Below are 25,764 nucleotides of genomic sequence, written 5' to 3'. Positions count from 1 at the left end.
TGCAGCCGAAAATAAATAAATTTAAAAAATTATATCTTGTTGGTTAAACTTCTCTACTGTTATATATATACACACACACATATATATAATAAAATGTATAAAAATATGATATATCTGTATCTACAATAATACTTTTAGTGCTTTTCAGAAAGAGGGTATGTCTTGAGAGCTAGTCAGACCTATTACTGGAAACTGATATGTCAATATGTAGAATCTTTTTTCTAAAAAAAATGTAAGCAATGTTTATGTTTTGGGTTTGTATAGTATATTCTAGGAAGAGAGTTGATCTAGCCTCTGGAGTCTAGGGTATGGTATTTTGGGAAAGAGTGTCCCACTACTTTGATTTTTTTGTGCACTAAATATTTTAGAACTATTTTCTCTTGAGGTCATGACCTGAGATAATGAACCAAATACTTTATCAGCTGACCACATGCAAAGAGAAGCTACCAGTGGACCAAGCTCCCTGATTAGATGGGAATGGCATATTTTCTTTCTTTCTTTCATTTTGCCTTCCTTCCCACCCTTTCACTCTCCCTTCTTTCTTCCCTTTCTCTTTCCTTCTTGATCTTTGTTTCTTCCTATATACGTGCACTCAAACATTCATAATTATAACAAACATTCATGTAAGAGTGGGTAGAGGGCCTTTATGAGGAAGCAGATTTCTATATATAGTGAAATCTGATTCTGACTATCAACCTTGGTGGCTTCTGAAAAGGGTGGGAAAAATGAATTATAAGGTGAAGGGGAAAGGGGTACAACAGTATCAAGGCCACATATAAGCTATAGAACCATTAGTTTTAAAGCTCCCTGGTAAATTGCCCATCAGTGGGCATAGGGTACATTTCCCAATGTAAGGATTCAATGTAAGGGAAGCTATGATTTAAATTTCTCAATACCTTGAACAGAGAACTTTGAATAGGAAAGATATTATTGAAGGAAACCAAAATATATCACCCTAAAATATACCACTTTGGCGTATTCATTATTTTGAATCAAAGGCACTTAAGAAACAGCAGGTACAGGACTTCCCTCGTGGCACAGTGGTTAAGAATCTGCCTGCCAATGCAGGGGACACATGTTTAAGCCTGTGGATCTGGGAAGATCCCACATTCCGCGGAGCAACTAAGCCATGCTCTACAAATACTGAGCCTGCGCTCGAGAGCCACGAGCCACAACTACTGAGCCCTCGTGCCACAACTACTGAAGCCCACACACCTAGAGCCCATGCTCCGTAACAAGAGAAGTCATCACAATGAGAAGCCCACGCACCGCAACGAAGAGTAGCCCCAGCTCGCCGCAACTAGAGAAAGCCTGAACACAGCAACAAAAACCCAACACAGCCATAAATAAAATAAATAAATTTATTTTTTAAAAAAAGAAACAGCAGGTACAAGGATACTCTGACCCTTCTTTTTCTTCCTGAAAGCAGGAGATAAAACTCCCATATGAAAGATACCCTCCCTATACCAGGAGGAAAGAAGACATTTCAATCACCAGAGACAGGGAATTTGGGGCTGAGAAATCTATGCAAACAAACTTTGTTGAACCAAACTTTACCATCTTAGTTACTTCTCTACCATTTAATATCCTACCCCAAACGGCTTTGTCTTGTCAATTCTTCACAAATTTATTATTTCTTTGTCTAAAAGTTCTAAAAGCTCCCTGCTCTGGTTACATCTTCAGGTCTTCATTCTCTTGTGAAGACACCCTTGTACATGTAAAAAAATTTATTAAATGTATATTCTTTTCTCCTGTTAACCTGTCTTATGTCCATTTAATTCTTAGGTCCAGAAAGAGACCCTAAGGGGATAGAGGAGAATTTTTTCCTCCCTTATTATCCCCATTTTACACACCAAACTGAGGCTTAAGAATCTCAAAAGTTAGTTTTTCTAACTGCCATTTTCATACAAACTGTTGGTAGCAAATCAGGATGGTAATTTCTGTCTTTTGGCTGAGTTCTGGATGCTTCCTGCTGTATTCCATCCCCAGGGCAGTCAGGAGAAGCAGGAAGTACCAGTGGTGCAGCAGCCCCTCAGAACCACTCCCAAAGACACCTTGTTTTTTTTTTTTTTTGCGGTATGCGGGCCTCTCACTGTTGTGGCCTCTCCCGTTGCGGAGCACAGGCTCCGGACGCGCAGGCTCAGCGGCCATGGCTCATGGGCCCAGCCACTCCGCGGCATGTGGGATCTTCCCGGACAGGGGCACGAACCCGTGTCCCCTGCATCGGCAGGCGGACTCTCAACCACTGCGCCACCAGGGAGGCCCAAGACACCTTGTTTTGACTCTACATCCTTCAAGTCTGTGATTTGACTTTTGAAGATCCAGCAGTTGCAATAACCTGAGCCAATTTGTCTGTCCCGTATCAGTTGCTGCAATGGGAGGTGAAAAGATCCTTTACTCCCCCCCCCACCACCATGCAGACATAGTCAGCCAGCTGTGAGAAGATGAGTCAGAAGGTTCTCTAAGCTCAGGGGCCAGGGCCACCATATGGAATGGCCAGAATGGAGCCATGTGTATAGTGGATGCTCAAAAGAAGAAGCCAGTTTGCACAGAAGGGAGTGGGGGAGAGAGAGAGGAGAAGGAGGAGGAGGAGGAGGAGGAGGAGGAGGAGGAGGAGGAGGAGGAGGAGGAGGAGGGGGAGGAGGAGGGGGAGGAGGAGGGGGAGGGGGAGGGGGAGGGGGAGGGGGAGGAGGAGGGGGAGGGGGAGGGGGAGGAGGAGGGGGAGGGGGAGGGGGAGGAGGAGGAGGAGGAGGAGGAGGAGGAGGAGGAGGAGGAGGAGGAAAGAAGAGGAGGAGGAAGAAGAAGATGATGAAGAAAATGAAGGGGAAGAAAGAGAGAGAGATTAGCTGCCTAATGAATTTTTTGGTCCATGAGACCCAGTTAGATACCCTGCAATTTATTTCCATTATAGTCTCCTATTAATAATTCCCTGAGCTTCTTTGTGTGAGTCTTTTTGCCTTGTAACCAAGTGGGCCCTTACTAAGTCATCACTCATGGAATACCATGCATTTGCTGCAATTGCATTTGGTACAATATGACAACAGTCAACTAATCGCTCAGTGTTTTGAACACCTATTAGGTAGACCCCCCAGTGATGTGCAGTAGGGGTTATAAAGAGAACCGAGCCATGGTCCTTGATCTAAAGGAGGTGGTTTTTTAGTGCATCATACATGTAAAATTTAGTTTGGGAAGTAAAATTGACACAGACAAAACCAGAAACAAATACATGACACCACAAATTAAGTGCTTGGCTAGTTGAACTAATTCTAAGGGCAGTATGAGTTCAGAATTGGGAATTTAAGGAATTCTTTAAGGAAGTACGGGGCTTAAAGTTCACTTTGAAAGAACTGTCAGGATATGGATTGACAAGAAAGAGTGGGGGGCTGGGGAGGAGGTGCTTTCCAGTTGCTGAGAAATGGCACTGGGGAGGATGGTGAAGCTGCAGACTACAGAGAGGGGATGAAGGTGTGTGTAGAGTACAAGGAGAGAGTTAATTGATCTAATTTTTAAAAATTGCTATTTTACTCTCTTTCCAGACTTCATCTGAGATTCCTTCTTTAGCCAACATACCTTAGCCCTGAGCACATTTCCTCTCCTCATCTTTCCCTTTTTCCTTTTTCTTTTCTTTTCTTTCTTAAGTTGTTTAAATTTAAACCATTATTTGTGACTCTCTTTCCTGGGAGAATCACCGCAAGAAGAATGATGGTGCCATGGGAAGGTGACCCATCTGTCTGAACCTAGAGGTTCTTCTATGAGTTAAATAGCTTCCCTGGTGAGCCCAGGTGAGTCTTCTTGTCTCTAGTCCGTTGCAGCTGAACTTCACCCCTTGGCTGAGCATTGCATACAGCTCATAGCCCTCCCCCTTCCCCTTCCCCCTTCTTTTAGGCTCCCTTCCCCAGGAATTTCATCACTTCCTAGAACTGCCAAAACATTTCTGGTATATTTCTCTCAGTTAGTGTTTAACTAAACATCTACCTTTAAGGAATGGGCTGAACTGATGGAAGAAATATTGATAGCCAGAAACTCAAGAAGACCATTTCTGCAGGGTGCCTCCCTGGCTTCTGGAGGGACGAGAAGGAGGGCAGTGGACTGTTGGCACAGGAGCGAGACACAATGGAATCTGGCTTCACCTCCAAGGACACTTATCTGAGCCATTTTAACCCTCAGGCTTATCTAGAAAAATATTATAGCTTTGGGTCCAGACACTCTGCAGAAAAACAGATTCTTAGGCATCTTCTGAAAAATCTTTTCAAGATATTTTGCCTAGGTAAGTTTGTCTGTTTTCTGTGTGTCTCCCCTCCAAATGTGAGTCATATAGAGAGAGTCTCAGGGCATAACTCTTGTGTCTAATCATTGTTATTTGACAGCCCTTTGGGCATCACCCATTCATTTAACTCGGATAAAAACTGACATTGGGGTGAGTACTTTACAGTTTACAAAGTGCTTTTATATCCATTATCTCCTTTGGCCCTGCAAGAGGATAATCTAACAACTGGAGTTCTGTCCTTGATTCTACATTGATTTGCTAGGTCACTAGCCAGACATTTCACTTAAGAAATGGAGATTCCAGGGACTTCCCTAATGGTCCAGTGGTTTAAGACTTTGCCTTCCAATGCAGGGGGTGTGGGTCTGATCCCTGATTGGGGAGCTAAGATCGCACATGTCTCATGGCCAAAAAACCAAAACACAAAACAAAAGCAATATTGTAACTAATTCAATAAAAACTTTAGAAATGGTCCACATCAAAAAAAAAAATTTAAAAAAAAAAGAAATGGAGATTCTAGTAATTATTCTATTCCTAACTCAAAGGAATGTTGTGAAGGTGCATGAGATAAAGACCTCCCATGAAGGGAGGATTCTTTTTGAAGAACTGGATGTTTTTTGGAGAAAGACATTGTAAAAACTCAATTTTTAAAAAATTTTAACTTTCTCTCAAAGCATTCCTTAATAGTTTTTACATTATCTGTGTGGCAGTCTTTCTGGATCAGGGGTCTGTACACCAGATGCAGATCTTTTTTTTCCTCCTCCTAGAGCTAAAAATATACCAGCAACATGCTCTACCCTTGAATGGGGAATGGAAAGTAAAAAATGTTTTAAAAAGAGACATTGAGGGAAGAGGGGTGACTAGAGAGATGGTCTGTCTTTGGGGCTCTCCTTGGGGCTCCCCAGCATAGTCCTGGCAAACAGAGTGCAAATCAGCTCTATCTGCCACCATATTATGCCTGACCCCCTTCCTCATTCCCTCCTCTAAACCAGATGGTGTGAAGGGAGACCTCCTGATCGACATTGGCTCTGGCCCCACCATCTATCAGCTCCTCTCTGCCTGTGAATCCTTCAAGGAGATCATCGCCACTGACTATACTGATCAGAACCTGCGGGAGCTGGAGAAGTGGCTGAAGAAGGAGCCAGGGGCCTTTGACTGGTCCCCAGTGGTGACCTATGTGTGTGAGCTTGAAGGGAACAGGTAGAGAAACTTGGGTCTTCTTCCTGGCTTTCTTAGGGTACCTGTGCGCCAGTTCATTTTTCAGAACCAAAAATTATCCTTAGAGTCCAAGTTGAAAAGCAAAGGAAACAGAGAGAGAGGGACCAAAGAGAAATCCAAATGGAGAAAGAGAGAGCTAGAGAGAGAGAACGAGAGTGAAGCACATGCGTGTTGTGCGCACGCGCAGGCACGTGCATATGTGTGTGTGTGTGTGTATGTGCACCAGAACTGCAGAAGACATAGCTGAAAAAACTGAAGAGTTGGTTACTGAGCCAAGATGAGTGGTCACAAAACCTTTCCAGGCCTGTGTATGGATGCAGTGTGCAGGCCAGATACTGTAGGACCTTGTTTTAGGAAAACTTCAAGTAAGAGGCCAAACCAGCTCCTCGCTAGAAGGTTTCAGGTCAGGGCTTACCGCCCTAGTGACACTCTGTTGCTAGCCATCCAAATGCATAGATCTCTGCTGTGAAAGTGGCTAATGCTGACACCACCAGATATAACAGAAATCTGACTAGGTTTTTAAACTGAGATTAGCAGCATAAAGGAATTATTTGAAAAGAATTTGTTACTCACCATCCATAAAATTAGGGCTTTATATATTGACAACTAATGATCAAAATCTTATAGTACCCTATCTATAAATAAATTTAAGCAAAAGTTTGTTTAAATTACTAATTTCTCCCCATGCAAGAAATTGGCAATAGACTACCAGCCAGAGGTGAAGAGTCGAGCACTTCACTTTGTTATTCCCTTGTCCCATTCTACAGCCCAGCCGACCATCAGTGCCTGGAGCATCATGGCTTTGCTGCTATGAATATTGACAAGACCCCAGAGACTCCTTTGTAAATGGCACAAAAAGACCACTTTTGTGTTCTAGTGTTTAGCAGAGGAGGTCCCTTGTCTCCTAGAGCTCACATCAGGGAAGGCAGGCACATGCCAAATCATTTAGGGCCTTCAAGGCCAAGTTAATGCTTGTGGACTTCACGTGTAACAAGAAGACATCAGAGGTATAACTAGGAGAGTGATGTGACCCAACTCACATTTACAAAGATCTCTCTGGCTATTGTGTAGAGAATCGATTGGAGGTTTAGAGAACAAGAGATGCAGAAGGGAGAGATGATGGTGGCTTGGACTAGGTGACGGAGAGAGACAGAAGGTTTTAAGATGAATTTTTGAGAGAGAATGAATAAGAGTTGGTAGTGACTGGTTAGTGGGAATGAGGAAAGGGAAGTATCAAGGATGACTCCCATGTTCCTGAACTCGAACAACAGGGGGATTGAGGTACCATTCCTGAATCCCAAGTATGAATATAAAATCATGTGTTCTCAACATGTCACTCAGGAGTATGCCTACCTCCATGTTCTTCTGGAGTGATTGATGGTCAATTCATTTTTCTATACTTGCACTTATATTTGATTCCCATCTATTTACCAACTTTTGTTTATTCCTGAGTCAAGTTCTCTTCTGAAAATTTCTCTAAAGTCTGCTTCTATTTCTTTAACCCTCCCATTTTCTTTTAAAGGTCTGCTGGCTTCGGCTTATTAGGAGTATTCTAAACTGTATATTCATTTTCTTACATACTGTTGCTACATTGTCTTATTGGTAGTAAATGTGGATTGTCAAATCTAAGTTATCAAGATGACTCATTGGTGGTACAATTCCTTATAGTACAGAAGTATGAATAAACTAGAAGTTTTACCTTGTGTTCCCAATTAAACTTTTTGGTATCATGCTGAGTCACTAAACTTCCACTGGGTTTTTTTGGTCTTTTATTCCCTTTACCAGGGATAGTAAGTATTGAAATCAGAGAGTTTGAGTCTTCCAACTTTGTTCTTTGCAAGATATTTTGGCAAATTTAGTGCCATTACTTTTAGAATAAACTTGAAAATTTCTTCAAAAAAAGTTTACTGAGGGCTTCCCTGGTGGCGCAGTGGTTGAGAGTCCGCCTGCCGATGCAGGGGACACAGGTTTGTGCCCCGGTCTGGGAAGATCCCATATGCCGCAGAGCGACTGGGCCCGTGAGCCATGGCCGCTGAGTCTGCGCGTCTGGAGGCTGTGCTCCGCAACGGGAAAGGCCACAACAGTGAGAGGCCCGCGTACTGCAAAAAAAAAAAAAAAAGTTTACTGAGATTTTTATTATAATTTATTTGAATTTACAAATCAATTTAGGAGAATTCATATATTGCATCTCCAGTCCATGAACATGGTTTATCTCTACACTTAGTTAGGACTTCAGTTTCTCTCAGTTCTCATATTTTGCATATATTTTGTTAAAATGTCCCTGTGTTTCATGTTTTTTAATGCTACTGTTGATTGTATCTTTTAAATTTCATTTTATTAGTTTCATCTGCTAGTATATAGATGCACAATTGATTTTTTGTATATTAGATCTTGCTGACTTCATTAGTTTCATATTTTATTTTATTTTTTATATTGAAATATAGTTGATTTACAATACTTGTGTTGGTTTCAGGTTACAGCAAAGTGATTCATTTAACATATATATGTATATATCTATATTCTTTTTTTCTATTCTTTTCCATTATAGTTTATTACAAAATATTGTGCTAATTAATTTTAATCATTTTTGGTAGATTCCATAGTATTTTCTATGTACATTCTTATATGATATACAAATAAAAATACTTTTACTTCTTCTATTTCAACTTTATGCCTTTATTTTTTATGCCCTATTACATTGACTAGGACCACCAAAACAATGTTGAACAAAAATGATAAGAACAGACATTTGTGTTTTTTTCCATATCTAAGGAAAAAATGTTCAATGATTCATCATTAAGAATGACATTATTTATAGGTTTTTCATAGAAATTCTTTATCCGACTAAGTTCCCTTGTATTTCTAGTTTCTTGGGGGCTTTTAATCAAATGTTAAAATTTGTCAAAAATTTTTTTTGCATTTACTGAGATGGTCATGTGATGTTTCTCCATATTCTGAGAACATGAATTATGTTGGATGATTTTTGGTATTTAAACCAAACTGGCATAAAACCCTTGATCATGAAGTAGTAATCTTTTTATGTATTACTGGATGTGATTTGCCAATGTTTTTTTAAGGATTTTTGCATCTATATTTATGAGGGATATTGAGCTATAAATCTATTTTCTTGTTATATGCTTGGCAGATTTTGATATCCGCATGATGCTAACTCATATAATAATTTGGAAGTGTTTCTTCCTCCCCTAATTTTTGAAGGAGTTTGTATTATTTCTTCCTTAAATCATTGATAGAATTCACCAATGAAGCTATCTGAACATGAAGGTTTCTTCCTGTGTGAGGAAGTTTTTTATTAAGAAGAGTATTCCTTTAATGACTATTTGGATTGTCTATTTCTTCTTTTGTCTGTTTTGATAAGTACTATTTTTCAAGGAATTTGTCCTTTACATCTCAGTTGTCAACTTTATTGTCATAAAGTTTTTTTTACAATATCCCTTTATTACTCTTTTAATGTCTGTAGGATCTTTGGTGATTGTCCCTCTTTCATTCTAAAATTGGCAATTTGTCTTTTTTTTTAATCTCGATTGATCTTGTTAGAGATGATACATTTCATTAATCTTTTCAAAGAACCAGCTCTTGGCTTTGTTGATTTTCTCAGTTGTCCATTGTGTATTCCATTGATTTCTACTCCTATTTTTCTTATTTTCTGTCTTTCACTTACTTTAGTTTTAATATTCTCTTCTTTTTCTAGCTTCTTGAGATAGAAGCTTAGGTCATTTATTCTCACACTTTTCTTCAGCACTCTTTTAGCTGCATCCCATGATTTTTGATGTGTCATATTTTTGTTATTATCCAATTCAGCATATATTCTAATTTTCTTTGTGATTTCTTCTTTGACCATAAATTATTTGTAATTGTGTTGCTTAATTTCCAAAATTGTTGGGATTTTTTTCCTAGATATTGTTACTGGTTTGCAATTAAATTTCATTGTAGTCAGAGTTTTATTTTGTGACCCAGCATATGATCTATTTGGTGAACCTTCTATGTGCCCTACATTGAAAAGAATGTATATTGTCCAGTTGTTGGTGTCATTTCTATAAATATTAATTCAGTCAGGTAGATTGATAATATTGTTCAAATTCTCTACATGATTTTTTGTTTACTTATTCTATCAATTACTGGGAGAGAGAGATGTTAAAAATCTCAAATTATGATTGTGGATTCATCTCTTGCTCCTCATAATTCTGTCAACATTTGCTTCATGCATTTTGAAGCTTTGCTATCAGCAGCATACACTTTTAGGGTTGTTATGTCTTCTTGATGAATTGACTATTTTATCATTATATCTCCCTTTACCTCCAGTAATACACTTTGTTTTGAAGTCAACTTTGATATTAATATGGCCACACCAGCCTTCTTATTCTTGTTGATGGCATAAGGTGGTAGGGGCCTCTAAGATGGTCTCCACTAATCTTCACTTCATGTATTCATGCTCTTGCTTAATTCTCTCCCCATGAATATCCACTGGATTTAATGACTGGATTCTAACAAATATGGTGCTGTAGAGTGATGGGACATCAATTCTGAGATTAGGATACAAAGAGACTACAGCTTCCCTATTGGGTGCTCTCCCTTACACTCACTCACTTGTCCTAAGGAGTGAGTTTGGAAGCAAATTTACCCCCAGGTGGGCCTTCAGATGACACTGGACAACTCTGAGAGTGGCCAACACTGTAGTCTCATGAGGGACCTTGCACCAGAGACACTCAGCTAATCTGTACCCAAGTATCTGACCTGCAGAAACTGTAAGATGAATGTTTGTCATTTTAAATTGTTAAGTTTGGGCGTAATTTATTATGTAACAATAGATAAATAATATACATGGTATAGCTTTTTCTACCCTTTTGTTTTCAACCTGTCCGTGTTTTTATATTTAAAATGACTTGTTTTCAAATAACATGTAGTAGGTCTTGCTTTTCAATCCAACCTGACAATTTCTACATTTTAACTGGATTGTTTACTCAATTTACATTTAATGTAATTAGTGATATTGTATGGCTGAGTCTAAATCTACCATCTTGGTATATATTTTCTATTTATCCCATCTGTTTGGTGTTCATTTGTACCTTTGTCCTGCTTCTTGTTGGTGAATGAAATATTTTTTGTTTTTCCATTTATATAGTATAATTATACACATTTTTATTATGCCTTATCTCCTCTATTGACTTTTATCTCCTCTGTTGACCTCTTTTGTGTTTTGTGTGTGTGTATGTGCATGCATGCGCATGATTTTTCTAGAAATTACATAATATATTTGCAACATCTCATGAACAATGTAAGATATTACAACAGTGTAATTCCTATAACCCACTCTCCTGCCCCTTATACACTTGTTGTCATATATTTATTCTGTATAAACTATAACACTATAATACACTGTTATAATTTTTGCTTTAAGCAATCAGTAGTGCTTTTATTTGCTTTATTGTTTTATTTTTAATTTTGGTTAAGAAAACACACGTCATAAAATTTATCACCTTAATTCTTTAAGTGTACAGTTTTGTAGTTTTAAGTATATTCACATTAGTCAGTAGTATTTTCAATAAATATATATAAAGTCTTCTGTGTTTATCCACAAATCTGTCCTGTCTAGTATTCTTCACTCCTTTCTACAGATCTAGGCTTCTATCTGACATCATTTCCCTTCACCTGCAGAACTTCTTTTAGTGTTTTTGTATAACGTATTTCTGCTGGAGACAAATTCTCTCAGCTTATCAATATCAGGTAAGAATCAATAATTCTTTTCTTCCTCGTAATATGAGGAATTTAACAATTTTTGACACCCAAAGTCCTTCTGGCATCTTCCTTCTGAAAGTTTATGGTTAAACTTTGAGATTTTAAATCCAAATATTGTAATTTAAAGTATTTTTATATTTTCTTTGAACATCATATGCTCCCAGTTTGTAATCATATTTGCAATTATGTGGATGTATTTTATGCTCATTTTATAGGATTTTTTTAGTTGTTGAGTTTTTAATTCCGATTCATGTCATAGTCAACCAAGTAAGTCTTTGGACCTTTTTCAAGAAGAACACAAAAGTGACATATTTCCTACACCCATGAATATTGCGAAGGTATTTTTGGTGCCCTTACTCATGAGCAACATTGTAAAATTGTTTAATATTGCTTAAACATTGCTCCACGTTTTTCCACCGCATTAAGTAAGAAATCAAGAGGGGCTATTTTCACATGCCATTTTAACCTGTAAACCCCTTACTTAGAATTTTATGCTGGCTAGAGCCTTCAAACATCAGATATGTTCTTCAAGGTAACAGTAATTTCAAACATTTTAAATGGACTATGTGATTTCACAGAATGAAATTGACATTAACTAGAAGAAAACTGTAGTGATGAGGATTTAGACAATATTCAAAATTATTAAATAAGGAATTTCCCAGGACTTATAGAATATCAGGGAAAGTTTATCAAAAAGCTCTTAGTCGTTGTCAGACAGCACATCTTTCCAAGGACCAAATCACGCGTCAAGAGGCTTTTAGAACTTTGCTCTCAATTTCCCTAGCTATCACAAGCCTTTCCATCTTATTCAGAAATGAACCTTAACATCTAGCAGGATACTGAAAGCATTACTTATCTCAAGCGAGAATCGTCGGCTCGTAACAATTGTTCCTGAGACACTGTCCCTTCCCAATCACTCTGTCAGACTAAGGAACTGTATTTTTGGCGGTAAAATTCTGCATTCTCACCCTTATCCTTCTGCTAGATCCTGTGGCTTCAACTGTTTTGAGAATGATAGTGATCCCATTCAACTAATGTCTTTCTTGCATCTTCAAGTTCCTCTATCAACCCATAACCTATTTCCCCTGAGATTATTTCTTCTTTATCTGAAGCTATTTCTTATGCTGACTGCTTCCAGAGACAATTTGAGCTGTCTACTCTTCCTCCTGTTCCTCTGGAGTGTGACTCAGACATTTAGATACCACTCATTTTTACAATTATCCGAAAAGTTGTAAGACACTGGTACCAAATTCTTGTCTCACACTATACATATTCATCAAGTCAGCAAGTCAAATACTAAGATATAACTAACTACTCAAGAACGAAGCAAGGAAAATGAGCATCACCTTAAGAAGTCCTAGAAACAGCATTAATTTACCTCTGGCACCTGGAACCTGGAACACGTTGCCTTGTGGTCCACAGACGAGCAGCTTCCATATCATCTGGGAACTTATTAGGAATGCAGACTCTAAGGCCTACCTACAGAATCAGAATCTGCATTTTAACAAGATCTGCAGGGGACTGTATGCATTTTACAGTTTGAGAAGCACTGGTGTTTGGAAGGGAGCTCCCCAACAGGTATGTCAGGACACGCTGGTGGGGATGTGGTAGAGGTGTGCTCTGCAGGTTCTCCTCAGCCCTCAGCCCTTGGGGCAGCCAGCAGGGGTCTGGGGAAGTTGGAGCCCCTCCTGGTTGCCTCTACAGACAGCAGCTCCTCCACTTACCTCCGTGTACCTGACAGGAGAAAGCTTGAGCACCTGTAGAGGTGGCAGTTCTCTGAAATAAATACTTTACATACAAAAATTTTCATATCTATTGAAAAAGATGTTGTCTAGGGCCCCCAATAGACATACCTGTGCCAAATTTGTTCTGTGAACTAGTGAAATGCCTCTATCCCAAAGCATCCTTGTATTTCCAAGTCTTGTAAAAGATTGATATTCTTTCTCAAACTCGCCATCTTGGTGGTCATGATGATTGTCTCAGGGATGACTGGGAAAAGCTTTTGCCTTTTACAAGGATGCCTTTCTCTTGAGCACAGGCTCTCACTGCATTATCTCTTGGAGGAAATTAACAGGACGAAAAACCTTCAACTGTCCATTTCTTCAAATGGTAAACATTTCTATTCCTGTGTGTCAAAGCATCTCAAACTTAATGTGCCCAAAATAGAGCTATGATCTTCCCCAAATCTGCTTTATTTCTGGTATTCTTATCTCCTTGAATGGCATCATCATATAATTAATTGGAGAAGCCAGAAACCTGGAAGTCAGTCCTGTCATCTCCCTGTCAGTCATGTTTCATGACCAGCAGCAAGTTCTGTCCACTTCACTTCCTGAGTTCCTCTTAAACCAGTATATTTCTTCCAGTATTTTCCATGCAAGCTGTTTTCTTGGTCCAAGCTACCAACCTCTCCTTCCTAACTGGCCTCCCACCTCCATTCTTGTCCCAAATTGATTGCCTCAAAGTATAAACCTGATCATATCACTCCTTTCCTTAGCACCCCCTTAATATCTCCCCATGGCTTTTAGGATAAAAAGCAAAATTCTTAACATGGTCCACGAAGCCCTGTCTAGTCTGGCACCTGTCTTGTGGTCCCCAGACTAGCAGCTTCCATGTCAACGGGGGGGAGCTTACCTTTTTGCCTCCCGTTCTGCCATGCCCTGTTTTGTTTTCTGAGGTTCAGCCACACTGGCATTCTCCTCTCCATGTTTCTTCCCACCAAAGGGCCTTTGCTCTTGCTATTTCCTCTTACTGGAGTATCCTCCTCCCTCCCTACTCTCTTTGGTCCAGTTCACTCCTACTTATTTATCCTGTTTCTCTGCTCACCTGACTCCTTTCTGGAGGAGCTATCCCTGATGCTTCTACACTGGGTCAAGCTCCTAGTATTCTTCTCTTAGTGCCATGTGCCCCTCCTGCCTGGCATTCATCACAGCTTTAATGTTTCAGTTTTGTGGGTGATCATTGGATTATGTCTTCCTCCCACACCAGACTGTAATCTCCATGAGGATAGGATTTGTTTCTCATTGACCCATCTTAGGTCTCCACTGCCCAGTGCTCTTCCTGGCGCACAATAGAAGGTCAAAAAATATTTATAAAAGAAGGGACTGCATGCATTTTGCTTTCCAGACGTTGCCTCCTAGCGTCACTCAGCTGTGGCCTGTATCGAAGGTTCACCAGTGATGAGTCCTTTTGCTCTTACAATTCTCATATTGACATCCAAGCTTATTCAGCTTTTCATTTCCTTTACACGTCTTGATGGTTTTCCCTCAGGAGGGCCTGCTGGAACCTCTGGGGATGGGGCTTGGGGAGGTAAGTGGAATGGAAAAAACATGTCCAGGGGATTCTGATTCACCACCCGCCTTGCAGCGTCAGGGCGGGAAGATCCTGCTTTAAATCTCAGGATAACTACCTAGGGTCCAGACAGACAATCTTACGAAGTGTTCTTCCCAGGAGTCCCATGCTATCCTTTCCTTCCCCTCTCCCTCCCCAGTTCCTTCAGGCTTTTATAGACAGCATATTTACAGAGGATGCGGCTCCTTTTTTTTGGCATATTGATTCATTTGAAAGGCTAGATCTTTAGAGCTAGAGAAATGGCCACACGGTGGTTAGCTTTCTGTAAAACTGCGTAACATTTTTCTGGTGTGTATTTATTCCCTACCCCTTGAGCTAAACATGAAGCTGAGTGGTAATTGCCTGTGTCTCCAGGTGAGTCCATTTCGTTGCAGGTGTATCACAGGCCCTGAGGAGCCCTGAGGTGTAATCTTTACATGGCTGCCTCAGCAACTGAGTTCACCAGTGTTTGTAGTGTGTCCGAAGACAAGCAGGTATCCACGACAGTAGGTGTTTCTAACAAATTTCACTCTCAAATTGGCACCTTCTCTGCCAGCTTTCCAGATTTCACAGTATGTCTCACAGTTTGGGAACAATTTCCATCATCATCTAACTGGCAAGTACTAGTTCTGTGGCAACTTGTGTTTTTAAAATAGCTTCATACACAGTAGGGCCCAGAGGTCCAACCAGCCTCTGACGTAATCACTTAAATAGAGATTACCATAATGTTCCCAAGAGACAGCATCATCTCTGGACACGTTCAAAAGAACACTACATTGTCACTTGTTTAGCTTTTTGTATACACTTAAGTTATCCATAGGTGAGGATAGGTTATTTGAATTTTTTCTATTCTAGATTAATTTACCTCTTCAAAGCCATGTTTCACACAGACTTTCATAATGTTGAATTATTATTTTTTATTCTTAAAATGATCTGTCAATTTATGCATGCTCTGTCAGGTGGGGTGGAAGCTTTGTAAGTGATTTCCCTATTTTTAGAACGACTAACCCTCCTGGTTTGTCCAGGACTGAGACCGGTTCCCAGGACATGGGATTTTCAGTGCAAAAACCAGAAAAGTGCAGACCACTAGGACAAATTTGTCACCCTACTACCATTTCTACCCGAAGAAGGGGAACAGGTAGACCCAGTCAAAGGAAATTATCATTTCCTGTATCTCCCAGTTTATTGGTCAGTAGGAATTCCCTGAAAGTAATATCTTGCAAAGCTTTTCTCTCTCTCTCTCTCTCTCTTTTTCTTTTTTGCGGTACGCGGGCCTCTCACTGCTGTGGCCTCTGCTGTTGCGAAGCACAGGCTCCGGACACGCAGGCCCAGCAGCCATGGCTCGTGGGCCCAGTCGCTCTGCGGCATGCGGGATCTTCCCGGACTGGGGCACGAACCCGTGTCCCCTGCATCGGCAGGCGGACTCTCAACCACTGCGCCACCAGGGAAGCCCTCTTTTTTTTTTTTAATATTGGTTGGCATTTTTTTAAAAAAATTATTTATTTATTTATTGGCTGCACTGGGTCTTCGTTGCTGCGAGCAGGTTTTCTCTAATTGTGGCGAGCAGGGGTTACTCTTTGTTGCAGTGCGCGGGCTTCTCATTGCAGTGGCTTCACTTGTTGCGGAACACCGGCTCTAGGCGCGCAGGCTCAGTAGTTGTGGCTCACGGACTCTAGAGCACAGGCTCAGTAGTTGTGGCGCACAGGCTCAGTAGTTGTGGCACGTGAACTCTAGAGCACAGGCTCAGTAGTTGTGGTGCACGGGCTTAGTTTCTTCGCGGCATGTGGGATCTTCTCAGACCAGGGATCAAACCCGTGTCCCCTGCATTGGCAGGCGGATTCTTAACCACTGCACCAGCAGGCAAGTCCTCTCTCTCTCTTTTAATAGAACAGCTTTATTGAGATAAAATTCACATAACATACGATTCACCCATGTAAAGGGTGCCATTCAGTAGTTCTTAGTATGTTCACAGAATTGTGTGATCCTCAGCACGATTTTAGAACATCTCATAACTCCCCAAAGAAACCCTATACCCATAAGCAATCATTCTCCTTCCCCCAATCCTCTCAGCCCCTAGCAACTACTGGTCTGCTTTCAGTCTCTACAGATTTGCCTTTTCTAGATATTTCATATAAATGGAATCGTACAATATGTGGTCTTTTTTGTCTGGCTTCTGTCACTGAGCATCATGTTTTCAAGGTTCTTCCATGCTGTAGCCTGTGTCAGTTGTTCGTTCCTCTTTATTACTGAATAATATTCCATTGTATGGATAGACCACATTTTATTTATCTATTCATAATTTGTTGGACATTTGGGTTGTTTCCATCTTTTGGCTATTATGAATAATGCTGCTATAAATACTCATGGACAAGATTGTGTGTGGACACATGTTTTCATTTCTCTTGGGTATAATCCTATGATTAGAATTCCTGGGTCATAGAGTCTGCCATACAGAGTGAAATAAGTCAGAAAGAGAAAAACAAATACCGTATGCTAACACATATATATGGAATCTAAGTAAAAAAATGGTTATGAAGAACCTAGGAGTAAGACAGGAATAAAGACACAGACATAGAGAATGGACTTGAGGACACGGGGAGGGGGAAGGGTAAGCTGGGATGAAGTGAGAGAGTGACATTGACATATATACACTGCCAAATGTAAAATAGATAGCTAGTGGGAAGCAGCCGCATAGCACAGGGAGATCAGCTCGGTGTTTTGTGACCACCTAGAGGGATGGGATAGGGAGGGTGGGAGGGAGACGCAAGAGGGAGGAGATTTGGGGATATATGTGTATGTAGAGCTGATTCACTTTGTTATAAAGCAGAAAGTAACACACCATTGTAAAGCAATTATACTCCAATAAAGATGTTAAAAAAAAAACAACAGAATTCCTGGGTCATGTTAAACCTTTTTTTTTTTTTTTCCCGAACTCCAGACTGTTTTCCAAAGTAGCTGGACCATTTTACCGTCTCACCAACAGTGTATGTAGGTTCCAGTTTCTCCATGTCCTTGCCAACACTTAGTTATTATCTGTCTTTTTTATTATAATCATCCTAGTTGGTGCAAAGTGGTATCTCATGGTTTGATTTTCATTTCTCTGATGTCAGCAATATTGAGCATCTTTTCTTATGCTTATTAAGCTTCTTAAATGGAAAATTATAACACAATTAAAGGATGTTTGTAAATAACTGATTATACACACTAGGCTTTAGATTTTAACTAAGTATTTAAATAGGATGCCCACAGCTAATTGCTGTTATCTCAGATCATTCTACTTGGAGGTAAATCTCCAAGTTTTCTTTAAACCATCAACTTTTCCTCATGACCAGAAATGGTCCCAGTATAAATCTCTCTCATTTGCTCTGATGTTGGGCCATCCTCCGTTCTCTCTATCAAGCATCGTTGCCTGAGTGGCTGTCTTCTCTGGAGCCAGCGACTGTGTGTTTCTTGCACATAAGCCTGGATTTGCAACCCTGGTGCTTTGTTGATTAACTTCCTCAAAGTGTTGGATACTCAATCATCACTCATACTATTTGGACTCAGTGGCCTTCTGGGCACTTTATACACTCAGCGATTCCCCTCTTTGTCTTACCTCTCTGATTTTCTGCTACTTCTTTTCCTTTGTCTGTTCCCTTTCTCCAGTTTCTCTTGCTTACTCTATGTGTTTATTTAATTTTGTTCATTGGTTAGTTTGTTCCTTTATTCCTCCACTAATAAATTCCAAAAGGATCTGAGGTGCTGGATTCCATCTCCTGCCCTTGCCTTTTCTCCTGTCATTAACGAATTTTCTCTCAAGAAACCCCATTGATTTGGCAGAAAAGGATAGGATTCCTAGCAAGGCTACCAAGAAAACTATCTCCATCAGGAAACATACTCCCCATCTGCACTATCTTTTGGAGCCTTAGAATGGAAACAAGGAGTTTTCATCTTTCTAGAAAGGCCCTGGCCACAGCTGTGTGACATGATCAACAGTTTCTACGAATGTCCATGGATGACCTCCTATTGGTCAGCAGCTACTACAAAGATACCATTTCTGCATTTAAACCATTATTGCTTGATATATGTGGCCAAACAGTCACTACCTTACAGTTTGGTAGAGGGAACAAGGGTAATAATAATAATAACAACAATAATAAATGATCTAGGCACTATTCTAAGCAGTAGAAGAAGAACTTCATGGGGGCAGTCCACTGTAGAAGCAGGCAACTAGGTATTTTTATTATCATTTCCATATTATTATTTACTTTGTAAAAAGATTTAACCCAGCACAAGGTAATATGGTCACCTTCAGATACCAAAATGGTTCCTCATTTCTTCTTTATCTGTTTTTACAACAGGGATGGCCCTAAGGTTATGCCCTTTGGGACAACACTGCCATTTTCATTCCTGACCTAAGAGATCTGGGGTTCCCATGAGTGGGGTAGCCAGTGATCTTTGTCGGTTTGTGTGTTTCAGAGTCAAGGGGCCAGAGAAGGAGGAGAAGTTGAGGCGGGCGATCAAGCAGGTGCTGAAGTGTGACGTGACTCAGAGCTGGCCTCTGGGGGCTGTCCCACTGCCCCCGGCCGACTGCCTGCTCAGCACGCTGTGCCTGGAGGCCGCCTGCCCGGACCTCCCTGCCTACCGCGCGGCCCTCAGGAACCTCGGCAGCCTGCTGAAGCCGGGGGGCTTCCTGGTGCTCGTGGACGCTCTGAAGAGCAGCTACTACATGATCGGCGAGCAGAGGTTCTCCAGCCTCTGCCTGGGCCGGGAGGCAGTGGAGGCTGCCGTGAGGGAGGCCGGCTACACCATTGAACAGTTTGAAGTGATTTCCCAAAGTTATTCTTCCAACATGGCCAGCAATGAAGGGCTTTTCTCCCTGGTGGGGCGGAAGCTGAGCACATCTGTATGATACCTTGGGATCGCCAATAAAGCAATTCCTCTGGTTTCCCCAGTTGACTTCAATCCTTGGTTCTAACTGCCATGGTCATTGCTCTGAGTAGAGGCTAATGGCTGGGACCCAATGGTTCATCTAGGGCAGGGTTGGAGTGGTCAGTCTGCCTAGGAACCATTGGTTGACCACCTACTCTGTGCTCCCCATGTGTGCTGGTGTTATGAGGACTCCAACATGACAAATGGGCATGTCTAGTCTTCACTGCCTATGATTACAAAATATGTAATCATATGATGGCTTAAGCCCGCACATGCCTACAGAGAAGTGTCTGCAGTTATTCACTCCTCATTTCCTGGAGGCCCTGATGCCTTCTTCTCTCCCAGGAACAGGCTTCCCCTGTTCTTCACTTCTTGCCTTCTCTGGGAACCGTGTCCTCCTCTGGGGTCTACTGGTGCTACTACCACCCAGGGTCAGAGAACAGCTGTCACATTTGCCTCTTGGTCTCAAGAATGGGGTAGGCCTTTCTTTTACCTCCCTCAACACACCTGAGCCGAGGCTGTGACTTTTATACCTGAAGAGAAGTTTACAAGTTAGCAAGAGAGAAAAGAGGCCCGTCTTACAGGTGCTATTAGAGTATCTTTGGGAATTCCCTGGTGGTCCAGTGGTGAGGACGCCATGCTTTCACTGCTGAGGACCTGGATTCAATCCCTGGTCAGGGAACTAAGATCCCGCAAGGCACGCTGTGTGGCCAAAAAAGAAAAAAAGAAAGAAAGAAACAAGTGTCTCAGAGCCCGCACCTGTAGAGGGTCCTGGAAGGTAGCCTGTTGGCATAACTCTTGGCCAAGCATCTACTCATCTACTTGGAGTTGCGTACCTCCATATGGCACGACCACCCTTTCTGGGTCCTATGCCCGTCACCCCGAGGCTCTAAAACAGAAGTTGACAAACTACGACCCAGGAGCCAAATCCAGCCTGCTGCCCCTTTTGTAAAGTTTTATTGGAACACAGCCATGGCCATTCATTTGTGTACTGTCTGTGGTTGTTTTCCTGCTGTGATGGTAGAACTGAGTAATTATGAGAGCAACTGTATGTATAGCCTGAAGAGCCTAAAATATCTATTATTTGGATGTTTATAAAAAAACAGTTTGTCTTCCCCTACCCGAGAGAGAGAGAAGGAGTTTCCTCTTCACCCTGGTCTGAGGCCCCTTTCTCTAGTCTTCATTTCTCATCCCAAGATTTCTCTCTTCCTAGGATTACTGACAGTGGACATTTCTGCTTCTCACAAGGGAGCGTCCTTCCTCCCCACTCCCCCCGACATGCAATGACAATCACATCAGGGCAGGAGAGTCCAACACCAGTACATTTTTGTTTACTTGGTTGTAAATGACACAGTATTGGTCCATTTCCGAGACATTTCCAACTGTTCAATTATCATAGGACATTCACATCACAACATTCTAACCTGTTTACGAGGTCTAGAGATTCTGTCCTGAAGGTCACTAACAGGCCAGTCCAGGCTGCATCAAGAAGGCCAAGTCCAGCTCTGTTCCTGTAAGCAGGTGGGGAGGGTCAGACCTGCGTATCCTTTCTCCAAGTAACTGTTCCCAGAAGGCAGCACACTTAGCTCCCCAGCAGCCAACCCCAGTCACCCAGGCTCCAAGGAAGCAGCAAAGTCTGTGGAGACTGGGCTCTCCCCAAACTGTGCCACCTACCTCCACCCAGAATGAAGGCCACAGCGTCTGAAAACGTCTGCATTTGGTTACCCCCCAGCTCACCCAAGGCAATGGCCCTTGCTTACATTTGCATAACAGCAAAGGAAAACATAAGCCTACTTTTAAAACAGGATTTCCTGGTTTCAACCTCTTTTAAAAACAGCAATTCCTTTTTAAAACAAGCTTTCAGACGATAGGTTTTCTACTTTGACCTATGCAATTTTGGCTGGTGGGGGGGGGGAGAGGGGGGTTGGATGCCAGGGGAAGAAGCTGAGACCAGATGGCCCACAACAACTTTGTAAGGCACAGTCCCTGAGCAGGTTAGTCTTCTGTGATTTTTACCTCTAAGATGACATTTATGGTAACACTTTTTGTTTCCCCACTCAACTGTGAGCCTCTTGGGATTATATTTGGATTCCCCAACCCTTTGGCCAGACATGGTCTAGGCTCTGGGCACAGAGCAGTGAATAGCGGAGGTTAGAACCCTGTTCTGGGAGTTTATGTTCTAGAAGAGGAAGTGGGGGGACAGGAAGATAAGGAAACTAATCAATGAATGAGATACTTTCTGATAGCGATCAGAGCTATGAAGGCACTATAACAGGATAATGGGCTGGAGACTGTCTGATTGACGGAACATCTGACTAAAAATGGTTTAAAAAATAGGGGTTTATTAATCTCACAAAGAAGAAACGCAGACGTAGGCACTTGCAGGAGAAAGTGGTGGCTTTACAGCATGATCAGGCATCCCGGTCATATCCATCTTTCTACTCTGCCTGTGCCTGTGAGTGGAGTTTTCATGGGGGAAAATCTGTTTCAGAAGCCCCAGCTGGCTTCCTACCTCTTACTGACCAGACTAACATGCCCACCTCTAGACCAACTGCAGGCAAAACAGAAAAGACACAGGGCACACTACTAAAGATTTGTTAAATGAGTCAATAAATTCTTAGGTGACAGCAAAAAGAAAAAAGAAAACTCACTGGATTCAGCAAACAAGCCAGCAGCTCTGATAATCTCAGCATCCAATTTTTTTTTCTACAAAGATCATCCCATTTTCAAAACCTGGCTCTGCTACTTACTAGCTGTTTCTCCTTGGGCAAGTTACATAACTTCTCTGTGTCTGCCTCCTTATTTGTAAAATGAGATTAAAATAGAATTTCCTATCGAAAGAATACAAATGAATTGCTACATATAAAGGACCTAGAATAAATGCTTGGCACTTGATAAGCACACAATATTTATTTATTGTTAGCTCTAATATTATTATCTTTGATATTAGTTGCCAAAGCAGCTGAGAAGAGATATCTTGAGCTCTAAGTAAGAGAGAGGATTGCAGTTCTGGGCTGCAGGCATCCAGGCTTTTTACTACTGGCATTGTCTTCCAGAGGGGTTGTGATAAAACTCAGTTTCTACACTGCATGCCACCAATTCCTTTCTCATTTAAGAAATATTCAGCAAACATTTGTTTAGCACCCTCCAAGTACCTTTCCTACTCCAGGCACTGAGAATGCAGATGAAGCCCTGTGTCAGCTGGCTTTCAGGTCCTCATCTCTGCAGTCACAGTGATACATCTAGTGCTTCCCAGTACTTCCAAAGGCAGTACTGCAGCCTGCAGCAGTGGTCCCCACTCGGAATCCACCCTGTTCAGCTTTTCCTGCTCAGGCTGTGCTGCTTGTGGTCCATGTCCACAGCCGGCAAATGCTGGGGGAAGAATGATGTGGCCTGTCTTGGGAAGGATACTCCCCATGCCCAGGGCTCTGCCTTGGATGCCTCAGAGCCATGCCAGTTTCCTCCAGGAGAAGGAGAAAACACTTTCCATCTACACCAGGGGTCAGCAAACATTTCCTGCAAAAGGACCAGATGGTAAATATTTTTGATTTTGTAGTTCATAGGATCTTTTTTAAAAATATATTTATTTATTTTTAAAATTTATTGTCTTTATTTTTTTGGCTGCGTTGGGTCTTAGATGTGGCATGCAGGATCTTTTGTGGAGGCACACGGGCTTCTCTCTAGTTGTGGCGTGTGGGTTGTCTCTTTTCTAGTTGTGGCGTGTGGGCTCCAGAGCGTGTGGGTTCTGTAGTTTGCGACACGTGGGCTCTCTCATTGAAGCATGGAGCTCAATAGCTGTGGTGCATGGGCTTAGTTGCCACGTGGCATGTGGGATCTTAGTTCCCTGACCAGGGATCGAACCCAAGTCCCCTGCATTAGAGGGAAGATTCTTTACCACTGGACCACCAGGGAAGTCCCGATCATAGAATCTTGATCTATTCAAGCCTGCAGTTACAGGGAAAGCAGCCCTAGACAATATGCAAATTAATGTGTGTGTTTCTATTCCAATAAAACTTATTTACAAAAACAGGTGAACAGGTTGATTTGGCCCAAAGGTTGTAGTGTACAGATTCCTGATCTAGACCCTGAAGCAGCCTTACTTGTGCCTGAAGTTTTATAAGGTTTCTCTAGTTAATTTCAAATACTCCATTCTACTTATAGGAGCTCAAACCCAAATCCGAGGGGCTGAAAGGGGAATACAGAGAACACTGTTTCCTCCATGATCCATCTGTACTCCATCTCTCTCTACCCTGATGCATCTCCCAAATAGAACTCCTTACTCCTCCCCCCAGGGTGAAGCATTCAATAAATAATGACAGAAGATGGAGGTGGGGGCGGGGATGGGGGGGGGAAGATGATATCAACTACACTAATAGTTCTCAAACTGCAAGTTGACATTCATTCATTAAAATCAAATTAGTGTATCACAATAAACATTTGGAAAAATAACAGAGAATGAACTAGAAAAAAATCCCAGATATTACCACTCCGTATAGTCTTATTTTGTGAAGTTTTGTTTTAGTTTTATTAAAAACTACATGTAGGGACTTCCCCGGTGGCACAGTGGTTACGAATCCACCTGCCATTGCTGGGGACATGGGTTCGAGTCCAGGTCTGGGAAGATCCCACATGTCACGGAGCAACTAAGCCTGTGCACCACTACTACTGAGTCTGTGCTCTAGAGCCCACGAGCCACAATTACTGAGCCTGCATGCCACAACTACTGAAGCCCGCACACCTAGAGCCCGTGCTATGCAACAAGAGAAGCCATGGCAATGAGAAGCCTGTGCACCGCAACGAAGAGTAGCCCCTGCTCGCCGCAAAAAATACTACATGTATATGCATAGGTATATAAATACACGTTTATGTATATAAACACATCTATTTCCTCCTGGATCATGATATAAAATGTATTTATTACTGTAGGTTGTGTCAAAAACTTTAAAAGCCACTGGACTGTACTCTGGGCTTCTGGGACTCAATGAATAGCCAACGTTTTTCTTTCATACAGAGATGAAGGACATGGTCCCTGTTCTTAAAGAACTGAGTCACTGGGGGGAACTGACATGTAAACAGTTAAAATTCAGGGTGATAAGGGCTCTGAGGTGAGTAAGCCCGGGGTGCTTTGGAAGGGGGATGTCAGGAAAGCTGCCATTGACTCTGGGTCTTGCTGGCTGCATAGAGGTGTTGTTTGGCAGATGAGGAATAAAAGGGCAACATGAGGAACGTCCTGTACGAAGACACGAAGCAACGCCTCCCATCGTCACGCTCCTCACGGGTTTGTTCTCCCAGTGAAGCCAGGACCTAAGCAAACATCTGGCTGCTGGGCTTTTGTTTGCTTTCCCAGAAATCAAACAGACCAACCAAGTCACTAGCAAACCCTGACTAGGGGTCACTCCGGTCCTAACGTATAAATCTCGTTGAACGCTGACCCAGTGCAGGTGCTTTTCAGTCTGCTTTCTGGGGAAGTGTTCCACAGTCTCGCCCTGAGCAAACTTGCATGACGACGCAAGTCGGTGTGTAATGTCCTGGACAACGACCAGGGAAGAGAAAGCCATTTACGGGGTTGTTCACCCAGTTGGTGCAAGCAGCCTGGCCAGCCCAGCCTTTGTAATTCCCGTCACCTGGCTGTCACCAGTACTAAGAGAAGATGTCCGTGATATGACTTACTAGGCTGATCTTTAAAAGCTGTGACCGCCCCCTCTAATTTTAGCCTCAACCAACTCGGAGAGTGGGAGGGGACCATTCAGTCTTACGGAGATTAGGAGGAGGTGGGGAAAGCTCTGGACTGGGGGACAGGAACCACGTGCATTTCTGTCTTATGACTTGATTGCCCTGAAAGCAGCAGTCCCCCTTTGCCAGGCTCGGGGCTACCTCTGTAAAAGAGGAGGAATGATCATTTCGAAGGACTACTGAGATCAACTGAGATACCCGTGAAGGCATAGTGTCACCTGGGAAGCTATTCATAGCTCTTACATGACTTGGGTATTATTAACCCCTTCTAGGGCAGCCACTGAGCCACATGGTGCTACATTCATGAAGGTTCCCTTCACAAACTGAGTAAGGATGGCCTTCATAAGCTCTTTAAAGAGCTCTTCAAAAGCTCTCAGCCTTGTCATGGAGAGAGTCCAGCCATGACTCGGGAAACCTGTCTTGCCTGTGCTCAGTATCTAAGTCAGCAGCACAGGCACCTTGAATCCAGAGTCCTCTTCACAGCTAGTCATTCATTTGGTAGATATTTATTATACCCCTGTTACAGGCCAGGCATTGGGTTCAGGGGCTGAGGAGGC

At 42.0% G+C, this 25,764-nt stretch overlaps 1 protein-coding gene across 1 annotated transcript; it reads left to right on the top strand.

Annotated features, from left to right (window-relative positions):
* The first annotated feature begins 3,970 nt into the window (after window positions 1–3,970).
* Window positions 3,971–19,491, top strand: LOC309965351 (nicotinamide N-methyltransferase). The gene is made up of 3 exons (XM_082844779.1): window positions 3,971–4,267; window positions 5,257–5,464; window positions 19,022–19,491. Exons 1-3 carry the CDS (start codon window positions 4,114–4,116, stop codon window positions 19,452–19,454), a joined length of 795 nt encoding a protein of 264 aa, XP_082700905.1. The 5' UTR covers window positions 3,971–4,113; the 3' UTR covers window positions 19,455–19,491.
* The last annotated feature ends 6,273 nt before the right edge of the window (window positions 19,492–25,764 follow it).

This window comes from Leucopleurus acutus (assembly GCF_964270905.1).
Source record: "Leucopleurus acutus genome assembly, chromosome: 8".
Lineage (NCBI taxonomy): Eukaryota > Metazoa > Chordata > Mammalia > Artiodactyla > Delphinidae > Leucopleurus > Leucopleurus acutus.
Note: the sequence above shows the minus strand (reverse complement) of the source record. Positions and strands in the feature narration are given on the sequence as shown.